The sequence below is a fragment of the Plecotus auritus genome (genome assembly GCF_963455305.1).
Source record: "Plecotus auritus genome assembly, chromosome: 4".
NCBI classification, from domain to species: domain Eukaryota; kingdom Metazoa; phylum Chordata; class Mammalia; order Chiroptera; family Vespertilionidae; genus Plecotus; species Plecotus auritus.
In genome coordinates, this window is record NC_137775.1 from 134,128,891 (window position 1) to 134,144,775 (window position 15,885).

Sequence of the window (15,885 nt, forward strand, 5' to 3'; positions counted from 1 at the left end):
AACCAGAGCTGTTCTGCAGCAAATGAGGGCCCAAAAGAATATTGGATCCAAAGATCTCCCACTGTCCATCAATTGAAAATAATAGATATAAAGATCTGAGAACTACAGAAACTAATAAAGTATTCTCTAAATAAATAATAAAAAAGATCTGAGAACCACCTTTATTAAAGTTGATAGAGGAGCCCAGGGGAGCATACAGAGATTACAGAAGGCCAAGTACCAAGTGCTCGCATTTTAACAGGTGGTAAGGAAGCCAGTGAAGGAGGAAAAATTAAACCCACCAGATTGTCACAGAAGCCAAAGAATGAGTTACAAGGTGACCTTGTGGTCAACATCACCAAATATTTCCATGAGTCCTAGCAGGCAAGGACAGAGAATAGACTGGATTGAGCAGTTAGGGAGAAGTTGGAGCACCTCTAGCAGCAGTAGAAACCAGAAAAGAGGATGCAGGAGTAAGTAGAAAGTGAGGAAATGAAGGCTGTAGCTATTGAGCACTTGTTTGAGGAAAGCTAGCAGTAAACAAGAGAGAAAAAATGAGCAAGAAAGAGTAATGGCATCTGGCAAACATGTGTTCAAGGCAGAGACCTGTGTTTATAGCAGAAGGTAGAAGTTGGGGCAGAGAGGAAATGAAGATACACGAGAGAGAATAATTATAGGTCCCTGTGCTTTCTGAATGATGTCAGACTCCTAAGGTCCCAGAGAGAAGACACCTGACTTGGGGGAGAGGGTAGAAAAGTGTGTCTACTATGGGCCAGACAGTGACATGTGAAGAAACTGAGATGCAGAGTGGTGAGGCAATATGCCCAAGATCATCAGAGAACTTGTTCTCTCAACTAAACGAGGAAAGATTCTGACATGGAATTACCCAAGTCACTAAAATTTCAATTTGCATAAACAGTTACAAGAATGCAGTTTAAAAACAACATTAATAAAGAAGGCCATCGAGCTTATCCATTTTCCAAGACTGCCTCACTCGACTTAAAGTGCATCGAGCAGTTATGATGTATCTCTGAGCATCCTGTACTTGGTTAAGCATTGTGAGACTATAGAAAAGACAAGGTCATGTCTCCTATCCTAGAAGAGTTTGTGTTCCAGCTGAGCAAACATCTTTATTGCTCTGGACTTCAGGTTTTCCATAGATAAAATGGTTCATCACCCCCTATCTACCTCAAGGATAACCTAGACAATTCCATTCAGGGAAAACTTGAGGTCACTTGTGATTTCACTTGAAAGAGCCTGTGAGCATGTGGTGAGCACGGAGATGGAGCAATAGGCTCAAGGTTGACACAACCATGGTGGGTCTCATAATTTCTTTTCAACTGTAACTCTACAGAGGCAGGGACTGTGGACACTACTCCATCATTCACAAAATCATTCACATATACCCTTTCACCTACCAACTGCCCAGGAAGGACTAGGGCCATCTTCCCAAGACAATCAGCAGACAGCTCAGAGCCATCCTGCAAATAGGCACACCCTTATCAATATTTGAATAGCCATAAGCAACTGGAAAAACAGATTCTTTGAAAAATGACATTCAGCTTTCCACCAGCTGATGTGAGCTTGTGTAAACCTGGAACAGTACAAGTCACTCTTGTCTTGCATGGTGAGCACGATGACAGGCTCAGCTAGCTACCTCCAGCCCTGATATTTAACTCTGATGCAGAGAGTTCAGAAAATATTGTTAATTCTAGATTTCCTAGTGAGTGAATTGGGACACAACAGTACTCCCTTCATGATAACCTTTGCATGCATTTCAGAGACTATTGCCATCTCTATAGTCTTCTTTCATTGGATACTATTAGCACAGCTAAATAATGTTCTTAGAGCTTTGCAAGTGGCACAGTATTTGCTCCTAAGGCTAATTTGTGGATTTTAAAATATTTTCTATTTGCTATCCATCTTTATGATAAAAAAGCCATTGGTTAAACAAACACTATCTTTCAGTTTAATAAAAAAAAAAAAAAAAAAACCTGCCAACTCAGACTATTTTACTAACAGTCATCATAAATGGTCATGGTGATTGAGCCTCCAATATCTCCTCCATTCCCATGTGACTAAGCCAATCATGTAAATCCCTTTCCAGTCATTGATTAAGGAATGGTCATGTGATCCAATCCTTGACAATAAAGCTCAAAGAGAAATCAGCTGGTAGGCTTCCGGAAAAAGTTTCTTCCATCATAAGAAGGAACACAAGGAAGATACAACCTCTTTTCCTCTGAATATTGTCATTTTGAGTTGAACACCTGTAACTTACATGGATATGAGATGCCTTCAGGTTGCCCCCAAAATGGCATTTGCATATAGATGGATGGAATCTGGGTCCATGATGATACTAAGGAGTTGTTGAATCGGCCAAACAGGTAGATATACTTCGAGGCCTCTTGCAATATGACATAATAATTTATTTATTATATAAGCAATCTCAATCACTTTTCAGTTACTTGCAGCTACAAGCACTGTAATTTAATTCAATTATTAATCAACATGCAATGTCTTCTTTCTCTTGCAAGAACAACTTCATATCAGAGCTGCATAGAATATTATCACTCAGGATCTTTCAAGAAAGAAGGCAAGTACCATACTCTCATCTTTCAGGACTGTGCCCAAGTCCACCTTTCTCCAACTCGTGTTAACAGCATAAGAACAATTTCAGAGACAATAATATAATAGGTCAAAGGTTTCTCACCAAGCCAATAAAAACCCTTTAGAACATAGATAAATAAGCAACACATGTGCAAGGCTACTTTATGGATAACAGCCACATGTATGGAACAGAAGAGGGGTAGTGAGGGTTCGTCACCAACTCCCCAAATATTTCTCCCCTGTTACCTGACTAGTGCCTTAAATTCTCCATTTAGAGATTCAGCCTTTTGATTTGAAGTAATTATGTTAAATAGAAGCTTATCAAATCTTTCCTGAGAGCAAAATTAAGAGGAAATGTTGGAAAGAGAACATTATTACAGTGAGCACTGGGGTCCAAGAAACAAAGGAAGCACAGAAGAGATGAAGGTGAAAAAAGATGAAAGGATGGCCTTGAAGACCAATTACACTTCAGAGTTTTGTCTCCTACTTGAAATCGTTACCTCTATTCAGTTTGTGGAGGTCAGGTGACATGAAGCGATGATATTCTCAAGCCACAAGGACCCAGGTTTCCCCCAGAACCTAGCCAGGGGCCAACAACAGGAGACAAACAACAAACGACAAGTTCCAGTGTCCCACTGGAGCCCTATCGGTCTCTGGACCAGCAGAGAGGAAGGGGAAACCATCAGCCTATGAGGTGAGCCACCTCCATCCTGGCAATCAGTGATAGATGTGGAAACCAGATGACCTTCACATCCGGACACCAGGGAGGCTGACCATCCTCTTAACCGCCCCGCCCCCCCAGCACTGTCTAGGATCAGTCATTTCCCTTTAAGATCCAATTGGATGCAAAATTTAAGTAGTATAACAACTAAATCATTTTACAAAGAACTGGATTTATAGGAATTTTGCACTGAAAACAAGCAGAACTTGTCATTATCTTTACAAAGACTTAGTAGTTCCTGTTGTATACTTAAAAAAGTAAAATAAAATAATTGACAAAATTCCTGTTTCCAGATCATTAAACTTAGATATAAGAAAGTTATCAAGATCAGGAAGTTTATCATACAAACCCACTGTTAATTCTCCACCTTGAGGACTCCTGCCCACCAAGCACTCCTGCTTCTCTATTTTTCACCCACGGCCTCCCTCAACTGGAGTGGTGTTGAGTGTAAATACCACACCAGATCTCCCTCTGCCCTCAAGGAAATTCAGGCTAAAATTACCTTTAGTCCAGTTTTATGCAGTGCCTTTAAATTGTCATTTGTCCTTTTCTAAATCCATTCAGGGGTTAAAAATCTGAACAGTACAAAGGGGTAGAGTGTAAATAACTCCTTCTCCCACCCGCCCTCTCTTGACCTCTGGTCCCCCAAGTCACGTTCATAAAAGTACTATATTTCATCATCTGTATAGGTAACTATTTTTTAAGCTTTAAGAGGAAGGCCAAATCCCTAATAATTCATGATCTAACAAGCAAGTCCATTTTCACTGTATTCGTGCTTCATTATTTCGTAGACTTTGGGCCTTTGTCCTTCCTGGACCAAGAAGTCTTCTCCATGACTAAATGATTGAGAAAAGCGTTGTTTCTGATGGCTCACAGAAGGCCCGAGAGACCTTAAACTCCCAGCCTCAGGCAACTTAAACCTTCTATGTTTTTAAAATCAGATTGGTCACGGGTTTGCTAAAACAGGGCATTAACAATCATGCATGTGGTAAGTAAATCCCTATTTAGAGCAAATAGAGTGATCACGCTAGGAAGGCTTGGTGACTGGCACCACCACCTCAGTTAAACATTAGCAGCATTTGGGCTCAGCATCTTCTCCCAACCTCTGACTCGGTTTTTTCTGTTTAACACTGGACCCTTCCTTCATATGAAATGGTAAGCAAGAACCTGGGCTTTGAAGGCAGGCAGACTTGAATTGAAATTCTGGTCTGTCAATAATTAGCTGTGGGACCTTTCACCAAGTCGCTGAAGCTCACTAAGCCTCAGTTTTCTTTATTGTAAAATGAAAATAACAAAAATGACTCTTTCACTGGGTCATTAAGAGGGTTCAGTGGTATAATGTTTGAAAAGCATTGCATACAATGCCTTTCAGTAGAACCAGCTTCATGATCTGTGGGACCCAATGCAAAATGGAAAGTTATTCAGAAACTACTAAGGATTGCAAGATAGTGACAGCAGAGGATAAACCAAGTGCAGGTGCCTGTGGGGCTGCACAAGCGGCAGGCTCGCGAAGCCAGCCCTCCCTTTCAGATAATAAATACTCAATAGATGGTAGCCATTATCATATCTTGCCACTTTCCTAATTTATATCTGTGTCTTACCCTCCCTGCAGGCTCTCCTATCCTTATACGTATAATGCCCAATCCACTCAACTTAAAGAGTTTTACTGGGTTATTCCAAATACAGGCACTGTGTCTCAGAAGTTACCTGCGCTTAACAGGGAAAATAATTGACCAAAATGGGGGGAATCTAAAATAGAAATGATGTTACCATAAGCTCACACCAGGTGCACTCCCACCTTAGGGCCCTTCCTCTGCTTTTCATCCTACTGAAATAACTTTCTCCCTCCTTCAAGCCTTTGTTCAGATCCCCTTGTATCTGACGCTTATTCCGATTGCTCCATTCAATATCCTATTTTGCCCTTCCTCCATCTCCCTCATCTTGTTCTACTTTTACTTTTCCCATAGCACGTATATTGCCTAACATGCTATTTCACTTACTTATTATGTCTGTCACTTGTTTATCTTCCCCTACACACACACACACACACATACACACACACACACACACACACACACACACACAAATGGAATGTAAGCTTCTCAAGATCAGGAATTTTTTGCCTCCTTTTATTCACTGATGTATCGAAACTGTTTAGAACAGTGTTGGCATGCAGAAGACATTCAGTAACTGCTAATTAAAAAAACAAGTAAACCTTTGAATGAATGCATAATCAGGCCATCCTTTTTCTACCTGGAGGTCAGTCCATTCCACATTATAGACAAATGGCAGTAATAACTAGCTCTGCAACAGGATACCCAACAGAGTTCAAGAAACAGATGGGGAGTTATCTATTTTCAAATCTCTGCCAAAGTCCCCTTAGTTTAGAAGGAATATAATCCAGTCCTCTGTGCTAGTAAATCCAACACCTCTTTCAACACTAATTCATATACATGGTTAGTTGCCAAAGACTTGAGGCAATCGTGCATGGCATTTTATATGAGTGGGCTCCCCAAAAGAGAGATGTGTCCTTAAGTGGTGGACATCCAGTCATTTAAAAAATAAAATCAGAAGAAAAATAATCACACATCACTGCTTCATAACAATGAATAGGAAAACTGAGCCCTTAATACCAAAAGGAATGTAAGGGCCTCTGTCCCTGAAACAGTGCATGAAGATGCTAGAGCCAGTCTAAGCTGCGCTGCCTGGAGTGAATGTTACAGTCACAGGGAGCATCTCAAAACCTGGCCTGTGATCTCACAATTGCAAGCCACAGGGCCCAAGAAAGGAAATATGGAGGCCTGTGCAGAATTCATCCCACCAGCTCAAGGCAACCTCAACGCTGTGACAGTATAGCTGCTGGATGAGACATTTTTCAGTGGGTTTAAGAACAAAAGAGAAGAGCTGCCCTCTGCAAATGGTTAAAATGCAGCCCATGTCAGGAGAAACATCTGGAGCATCCAATTATCAGAAGATTTTTGAGGGCTAATGTGCTCGAAGTTCTGTACTGATAACAGGAAGCACATCTGGGCGCCCCATCCAAATGCGGCCCACACTGTCTCCTAGGGACAGGCTCAGGGAGCAGTCTGGCAGGCCATACTACACATCTGGCTTGTGAGCTACCATTCCTTCTCTGCCCTGCACTCTGCATTTTTTAAACAAGTCATTCTCAGCCACCACTAATGCTTTGGTGGGAATCATAGGGAGCCCTCGTCCCTTTCCCCAAAATAATGTCAGGCAGAGGCAAAGGCCAAAGAGGTGGAGCCTACAGGCCATTTTGCAAAAGTTTCAAATACCCTGGCACTGACCCCATTAAAAGAATTATGAAGGAGAAATAACCAAGCCTCTCGTTTTCTCATTAGTGTTGTTTTCTCTCCCTTTCTCTCTCTCTCCCTCTCTTTACCTCTTCCCTTCTCCCCTCTCTATTACAAACTTCTGTGTTTATAAAAAGCAAACAAGGATCTCACAAAAAGTCCCAGTGTTGGCTGCTAAAAACAAAATTTCATTTTTCAAATTTAATACCAAAAAATTGAAAACTTTCAAAGCATGTCTTTGTTCTGTGACAGCTTAATCCCCAAAGGGGTCTCTGAGGCAGGAACTGGTGTGTTGTCCCACCTCCTCCAAAGACTTTCTGAAATATGCCACTGCCTCAGACTTTCCACACTCCTCTGCTGATCTTTCCTCTGAAGAGGGAGGAAGCAGAGTTCTTGGCTGTCCAGTTAAAGGAGCCAAATAAAGCAATCTTCCTCCTAATGCCAAGGGCCTTTCCAACACACACACACACACACACACACACACACACACACGTACTTGTTGAAATATTAATAAGTAAAGGAAAAGAGAGAATATGACACTGAAGGAAAGAAAATACTACTTTATTTTGTCTAGATTTTAAAAACCTTCCCACAAAAATCTAACTGAAACAGAGGTATATTATCCTCAAAACGCCTTACCCTTCTCCCGCTTTACAATACTGATGATAATAGGAAATGATACTACAGATGTGAAAAGGCCTGGGGGAGTGGTACAAATTGCTAAAGCAATAGTGTCATCACTACTATTGAAAGTTTAAAAGGGCCAGCTGCCCACCTTTATCTGTTCAGATTTAAAAAAACACACACAAAAAAAACCACGCCTCTCCCCAGATCTCTTCATTCTGGGCAAGCCTCTTCCCAAATATGTCCATCCCAGTGCCCTGTCCCCAGCTGCTCCTCCGATGACAACATTCCCCCTCTCTGGCCGCCCTCCCTGCCCCGCCGCGTCCTCACCGTGGGATACATGAGAGCCTCGGTGTCCCCCGGCTCTGACAGCTCGCTCAGCTTGCGGTCCCACTGCAGGGCGCTCTGCTCCCCGCTCTCCAGCACCTCCATGGTGGTCCGAGGCGCGCCGGGCCGGGGATGCTGAGCGCAGGAGGGAGCTGGCTGAGGCGCCTCGGAGGGCGATCCGGCTCCGCACGCGTGAGTGCGTGTAGCGTGTGTGCGTGTAGCTTGTGCACTGAGGAAGGAAACGTTCGCTCCCCCGCCTGAGAGAACTGCCCAGGGCTCCCGTCCCGTGTGCTCGGAGATCTGAAAACCCCCGGGGGAGACAGGCAGTCGAGGGATCAGGCCGAAGGGTGAAGGGGTTAAAGCTGGGTGTACATCCAAAGTGAAGGTAGGAGAACGGCTCTCAACGCAAGAAAAACCCCTCCTCAATAAGCCCACTTCCCACTACTGCTCCAGACACTACAAACTTTTAGTCTCCCCAGAGCTCCACAGCTCGCCTCCAGGACCCACCTACGACTCCACCTCCCTCCAGGGCAATGACCAATAGAATACACATCTCGCCTTATCTACCCAATCAGAAGTCTTTTTCTCCGCCCGTCCCGCCCCCAAAGGCTGGGGCCGCAGACAGGCGGCCCAGGCTTTGGAATGTGGGCGGGCGGTGCCATTGACGTCATCGGGGAAACTCCTCCAGCCGGAAAGCAGGCAACAGCCGCTGTCTGCGGAGCGAACCAATGGAGTGAGTGCTTGAGTCGGTGATGGCCGGTGTTGGGGCCAATGAAAATAGGGTTTCTCGGAGGGACAGCCAATCGAATAGCGACAAGAATACCTTTCTGTAAAAGAAGGAGGATGAGCTCAGGCTCCCTGTGAATACTCCACAAAAAGTTAGCACACCGCATCTAGAGCAAAAGGGAGTTGCTCTGCGGGAAGATTTGTATATTGTCCTATTTTCAAGTAAATTCGCTCATTTGAGTCTTTCAGGATTTTTTAAAAGTGAATTACGTATTATACGTAAGTATAAAAATTCTCCATTTACACATGAGTTCGTATTAGCACAGTTCTACCAAATTGTCACTGTTTATTCTTCACATTTTCGCCCTTTTTGTTATGCATTGCTGCTGACATGTTTTTATGGGCTTCACTTATTATATTTTCTCTTTCATTCACTCAAGGATACTATTGACCAGAGGCAATGGTTTGCTTTTCCAGGTCCTAGAGCAGATATTATTTTGTCCCCTTAGCTAACGGCCTTTAATTCATAGAGCTTTTGTCTCAGTGGAGGAGTCAGGTCGGTAGCCCAGTGGTTAGAGCATCGCAGGTCCCATTCCTGGTCAAGGGCACTTACCTCCCCTGCCCTGGTCCTGCCTTTGTGGGAGGCAACCAATCAATGGGTCTCTCTCACCTCGATGTTTCTCTCTTTCTATTTCTATCTCTCTCTCTCTCTCTCTCTCTCTCTCTCTCTCTCTCTCTTCCTTTCCTACTCCTGCCCTTACACTCTCTCTAATGGTTGAGCATCTACCTGTGAACCAGGAGGTCACGGTTTGATACCCTATCCAGTCAGGATACATGCCTGGGTTGCAGGCTCTATTCCCAGTAGGAGGCATACAGGAGGGAGCCAACTCAATGATTCTCTCTCATCAGTAAAAATACATTTAAAAATAAGTAAATAAGTATCAGTGTGAAAAAATATCCTCGGGTGATGATTAAAAAACAAAAACAAAAGGCATAATATAATTTCAGAAAGTGGTAACTACCATGAAGAAAAATAAAAGCAAGAGGAAGGGGCAGGTAGGTCTCTGCTATTATAGATAGCAGTCAAGGAAGTCCATTTGAACCGGGAACTGATGAAATGAGGTTTGGGGAGGAACTGGCGTTCTGCTGACCTGGAGGCCAGTGTGGCTGAAGCAATATGTGCCCAGCAGAGGGGACCTGAGAGACAGGATGAAGCCAGACCACAAGTTCTGCCTAGATTAGGAAAAAGCCTTTTCTAAAGTATTTACCCCAAGGTTGTGATTTTTCTTCCCCCATTTAGACTCGTCCTTTTAAGAAAATAAAGTTCTTGAATATACAGTTTGCTCATTTGAAATATAAAGGAGCTTTGACCAATTGTCTCTAGAAGTTCCTTACAATTGCACATTCAGGTATTAGATACTACTTTGTCCCCTTAGCAAGTATTGTTTGGTAGATGGATCAGTCAAATGTATTAGAACGGTTGTTTTTAAGAAGCCATTTATCATGGCAACTATTTCATTTGTCTCGTCCTATCTCCTGGGTCTTTTGAGAACATTTTAATGCTTAAGTGGAAATTCTACTCTATGGTCATGCATCTTCCTTGTATGATATTTTTCTCATTCTTTTCTTTGTCCTTGGTTTTTATTTTACAATCTTTTCCCTCCTTCACCATATCCTTTTCATAGATCATCTTTGCAATTTTTAAAGACCTTTTCCATTTTTTGTAGCATAGCACAATACAAACGTTGGGTGGTGGGCTCACAGTGCAATATACAGATCTTATAACAAGGAAACATACACCTGAAACTATACGTTCATGTTGACCATGTCACCCCAATAAATTTAATCTTAAAAAACACTCAAGCCGAAACCGGTTTGGCTCAGTGGATAGAGCGTCGGCCTGCGGACTGAAAGGTCCCGGGTTTGATTCCGGTCAAGGGCGTGTACCTTGGTTGCGGGCACATCCTCAGTGGGAGGTGTGCAGGAGGCAGCTGATCGATGTTTCTCTCTCATCGATGTTTCTAGCTCTCTATCCCTCTCTCTTCCTCTCTGTGAAATATCAATAAAATATATTTAAAAAAAAAAAGATAAGAAAACTTAATTTTAAAAAAAAAAAACACTCAATACGTGCTGGTGAGGTAAGAAAATGTACACCCTCCTTAATGTTGGATATTAACATTTATCTGCCAAACATTTCTGATTTTGAAAGTTGGTCCCTGGTTATGCTCCACATGGTAGGCAGCTTCTAAGATGGCACCAATGATCCTGCCCCCTGGTGTTTGTGCCCTGTTAATACTCACCTTGAGTGGGCTGGATCTGGGTTCTTCCTTCTACCAGACAGAATATGGCAGAAATGATGGGTTGTCAAAAAGAATTCTGGTTACTGGTTCCCTAGAATAAAGGGAACCGTTTGCCTGGGTGCATCAAAGCCCAATAATACACAAACAGGAGTTTGTAATCAAGAAAGTAAGGATTTATCAAAAGATGGCACCGTGTCCAGAGTCACAGGTAGATCATGCTCAAAGACCTGGCTCTGGGATGGCATCAAGAAGTTGGGTTACATAGGGGAAAAATAATTAATCTCAGTGACTAAGAGAGTTAGGGGTCAAGCTCAGGGTTGTGGTCTTCACTGATTGGTCAGTACTAGAGTAGGGAGTAGTTGATCATTACATCTGGTCCTGACATCAGGTTGCTTCGTCTGGTTTCATAAGGATGTGGTCGGACTGGGGGGGTGGGGGCTTGCCCGGGGTGGGAATGGCTGGGGGGGGGGGGATCAATTGGGCTAAAAGGAGACATATGTAAAACTTTAGACAATAAATTAAAAAAAAAAAAATGAATGTGGTCGGTGGAGTCAATCTGGAGCTAAAACACAACTGAGGCTTAGGTGTTATCTCTGATTTGATTGGATCTCTTTCTCTGTGGTCAACTACTGGATGCTGACCAGAACCTCATTGTCCTAAGGGCTTAATGACTCAGCAAGGGAGAGGGAGTTGATGAGTCAGGGAACTAGGTGAGGCCAGTTTGAGTCAAGGGGGGAAAAAAAATCAAAATAAAAAGTCACATTAAAGAAAATAAGGTTTCTGTGCAGTTACACTCCTGACTTGCTTGTTGCCTTCCCCTCTTTCTTGCTTGCTCAGAGGGAAGCAGGCTGCCTGCTGTGAGTGACCCCATGAAGCGGCCTACATAGCAAGGAACTAAGGAAGGTGTTCAGCCAATAGCCAGCAAGGAACTGAGGCCCTCAGTCCAACAACCCAGGAGCACCTGATTCCTACTAATAACCACATGAGTGAATATGGAAGTAGACCCTCCCCAGATCACTGCAACCTTCTAAGTGAAACTGAACCAGAGGACTCAGCTAAGTCTCACCCAGATTTCTGACCTACAAAAACTAAAGATAATAAATGTATGTTGATTTAAGCCACTAAGTCTTTCCTTCAGAAAATAAATACTCTAATAATTGGTATCCTAAATGTTTAATTAAATTTATCTGTACTCTAAAAAAAAACAAAAACAAAAAAAAAATTTATCTGTACTCTAATAATAATGTCACATACCCTAACGGTGAGTTTTTTTCAACCTCCTTTGTTTCATATATCCTTCTCCCGTTCACTGTGTATAAGATTTATCTCACTAGCTCATGTCCTATTTTACATCTGGAGTTAAGAGTTTACCCCTTTCCCTCTAATTTTTGGGACTTAGCAAAAGGATGTTAGAGAAGCTGGAAAGAGAGTTTTTTAGAGAGAGGAAGGGAGAGGGAGAAAGAGAAACATCAATGTGAGAGCGCAACTTGGATTGGCTGCCTCCCGCGTGCCACCTACCGGGATTGAGCCTGCAACCCGGGCACATGCCCTGACCTGGAATCGAACTGGCGACCTTTCAGTGCACCGGAAGACGTCCAATTTAGCCATACCTGCCAGGACCTTAATTTCTCTATTTGAAAATATTTTATTAGTGTATAGAAAAGCAACAGATTTTTGTATATTAATTTTGAATTCTGCAACTCTACTGAGTTCATTACAATTTCTAACAATCTTTTGTGGAGTTTTTAGGGTTTTCTATATATAATATCATCTCATCTACAAATAGCAAATGTTTTATTTCTTCCTTGCTTATCTGGATGTCTTTTATTTCTTTTCCATGTACCTTTTGCTCTGGCTAGGACTTTCAAGACTGTGTTGAATAAAAGTGGCGAGAATGGGCATCCTTGTCTTATTCCTGATCTTAGAGGAAAAGCTTTCAACATTTCACTGAGTATAATGTTAGCTATGGGCTTGTCATATACCAGGTATGGCCTTTATTATATTGAGGTACGTTTCCTCTGTGCTCACTTTGCTGACAGTTTTTATTATAAATGTACTAGTATGTTTAATTTTGTCAAATGATTTTTGTTCATCAAATTATTTACGGTGAACATATGATTGTTATGCTTCGTTTTGTTAATGTGATGCATCACGCTGATTGATTTGTGGATGTGAAAACAATGTTGCATCCCTGGAATAAATCCCATTTGATCATGGTGTATGAGCCTTTTAATATATTGATGAATTTAGTTTGCTAAAATTTTTTGAGGATTTTTGCATCTATGCTAGTAAATAAGGGATATTGGCCTGTCCTTTTCTTTTTTTTTATTTTCTCTCTTTTTGGAGAGAGAGAGAGATTTGTTATTCCACTTATATAATTATGCATTCATTGGTTGATTCTCCTATGTGCCCTGATGGGGGATCAAACCCCACAACTGTGGTGTATCAGGATGATGCGCTAACCAACTGAGCTACCTGGCCAGGGCTTATTTTCTTTTCTTGTGGTTTCCTTGTTTGGTTTTAGTATCAGGGTAATGCTGGCCTGATAAAATGATTTTGGAAGAGTTCCCTCCTTTTCTATAGTTTGAAGAGTTTGAGAAGAATTTGGTACTAATTCTTATTTAAATGTTTGGTAGAATTCATCTGTGAAGCCATCTAGTCCTTGACTTTTATTAGGAGGTTTTTGATTTCTAATTCAATCTCCTCATTAGTGATCAGTCCTTTCAGATTTTCTTTTTCATGATTCAGTCTTGGTAGGTTGTGTGTTTCTAGGTTGTCCAGTTTATTGGCATGTAATTGTTCAGAGTAGTCTCTTATGATCTTTTGTATTTCTGTGGTATCAGTTGTAACATCTCTGGTTTCATTTCTGATTCTATTTAGTTAGCCCTCACTTTCTTGGTGAGTCTAGATAAAGGCCTATCAATGTTGCTTATCTTTAAAAAAAAAAAACACAGCTCTTAGTTTCATTGATTTTTTTCTATTGTCTTTTAATCTCTTATTTATTTCTGTTCTGATCTTTGTTATTTGCTTCCTCCTACTAACTTTGCATTTTGTTTATTATTGTTTATTCCTCTCTCTTAGGTGAAAAGTTAGATTACTTAGTAGAAACCTTTTTTTGTTGGTTGAGGTAGGCATTTATCACTATGAACTTCCCTTTTATAACTGCTTTTGCTGCTGTGAATTTTGGTATGTTTTAGTTCCATTTTCATTTGACTCAAGGTATTTGACTTTTGATTTATTCTTTGACTGTTAGTTGTTCATGGTCATAAAAGATGCTTGATGATGATTTCAATCTTCTTAAGTATATTAAGACTGTGTGGCCTAACATATGGTCTATCCTGGAGAATGTTTCATGTGTGCTTGAGAAGCATGTGCATTCTGTTGCTTTTGGGTGGAACGCTTTGTATATGTCTGTTAAGTCTATCTGATCCAATGTGCAGTCTAAGGCCAGCATTTCCATATCGGTTTTCTGTCTGGATGGTCTATCCATTGATAGAAGTAGGATATTAAAGCCCTAGGGTATCCACTAACAAATTATTTTAGTGATAGTTTGTCTTACTACTTTTACTTTTACACTTCATACTATGTTTATAAAACAGTAGATTACTCTGAATTTTACTATATATTTACCTTTACCAGTGAGGTTTATAATTTCAGATTTTCCTGTTACTAATTTTTACTCTCCCATTTCAGCTTAAAGAAGTCCCTTTAATATTTCTTGTAAGCCTGATCTGTGATTGGTGTCCATAAAAAGATAGGAGAGCCCTAACTGGTTTGGCTCAGTGGATAGAGCGTTGGCCTGCGGACTCAAGGGTCCCAGGTTCAATTCTGGTCAAGGGCATGTACCTTGGTTGCGGGCACATCCCCAGTAGGGGGTGTGCAGGAGGCAGCTGATTGATGTTTCTCTCTCATTGATGTTTCTAACTCTCTCTCCCTCTCCCTTCTTCTCTGTAAAAAATCAATAAAATATATTTTTTTAAAAAAAAGATAGGAGAATGCCATATGAAGACATAAGCTCCTGAGAGGAAGAAGCCATGTGATGGTGGAGGCAGAGATAAGATAGATGTAGCTGTAATCCAAGGAAATTCAGTATGGACAGTCACTACTGGGAGCTAAGAACAGACAAGGAAGGAGGCTACCTGTAGCCTCAGGAAAAGCATGGCCTTGCTGACACCTTGATTTCAGACCTCTGGCCACCAGAACTGTGAGACAATTTCTGCTGTTTGAAGCCAGCCAGTTTGTGGTGCTCTGTTATGGCAGCCCTAGGAAGCTAAGAGTTAGGCATCTGTTGTGTGATGGCATCCTCTCTTGCCTGACCCTCCTCTACACATCATTCTCACCATTCAGTAAACTGACCGCTGTCCAGTGTCACACATATTCTCTTACCCATGATTTCACTTGGGAAGACCAAGTCTTTGAGGCTTGTGTCATATATTGGTGTCAGGATACTACTATAAGCATGCTTTTGCCTATTATTTTGCGCAGCTTTTTCACAGGGGCTTAGGCAGATTTTTCCTTTCAGCAACAAAGGCGATAAGCTTGCTACTGAGCACTTTCTTCAATGCATAGGTTAGCTGGACTGACTCCCCAAGAAAGATTCCAGTTGAGGGAGGAGAAAGATAATCATATCTTTCTACCACCAACTTCAATTGCCTTGACTGCTGTGATATTTACTGGCTAAGCTTTGAGGTTAAATTTAATCTCCAACTCCAGGAAAGCCTGACAAAGAACCTGACTGGAATGCATCTGACTTTCTGCCATTGCGTTTCACATCTTCATACTTGAACTGAAGGTGACCTTTCCCTCCTAAGAAAAAGGTGAGTGGCAAGACTACTTCTTTCTTTAAGAGAGTTTCAGACCTGAAAAATGTGGATACAGTATATCTGGAATACACCAGGTACTTAACAAATCTTTACAGATACATTATAGGACATAAAAAGGGAAAATTCAATAGGTTAATATTTATTGAATATTTATAGTCAAATTGAAAGCATGCAGACACAAGGGCCATGCCATTTTGAAAGGTGGATTATGTTTTTATGCTGTGGGAATCTATCAATTATATCTAAATTCTGGATATAATTTGTCTCAATCATTATGATAAAGATTTAGAAAACATTAGAGCAGATTTATAAATAGATTGGCACATGGAAAGATAGAAAATAATATTACCAAAAAAATCTGAAAAATATCTTAATATTTTTTAAATGTGTTTCTATTGATTTTTTTAGAGAGAGAGGAAAGGAGAAGGATAGAGAACATTTATCAGCTGCCTCTTGCGTGCCCC

The 15,885-nt window shown here is 41.4% G+C and overlaps 1 protein-coding gene across 1 annotated transcript in view; it reads right to left on the bottom strand.

Annotated features, from left to right (window-relative positions):
- The window catches only part of CREB3L2 (cAMP responsive element binding protein 3 like 2), a 111,087-nt gene extending 102,998 nt beyond the window's left edge, over window positions 1–8,089 (bottom strand). The window contains exon 1 of the mRNA XM_080664066.1: window positions 7,576–8,089. Within this exon, the coding sequence (XP_080520192.1) occupies window positions 7,576–7,677 (102 nt within the window). The 5' untranslated portion in view covers window positions 7,678–8,089. The remainder of the gene's footprint in view (window positions 1–7,575) is intronic.
- Between the last annotated feature and the right edge of the window lie 7,796 nt (window positions 8,090–15,885).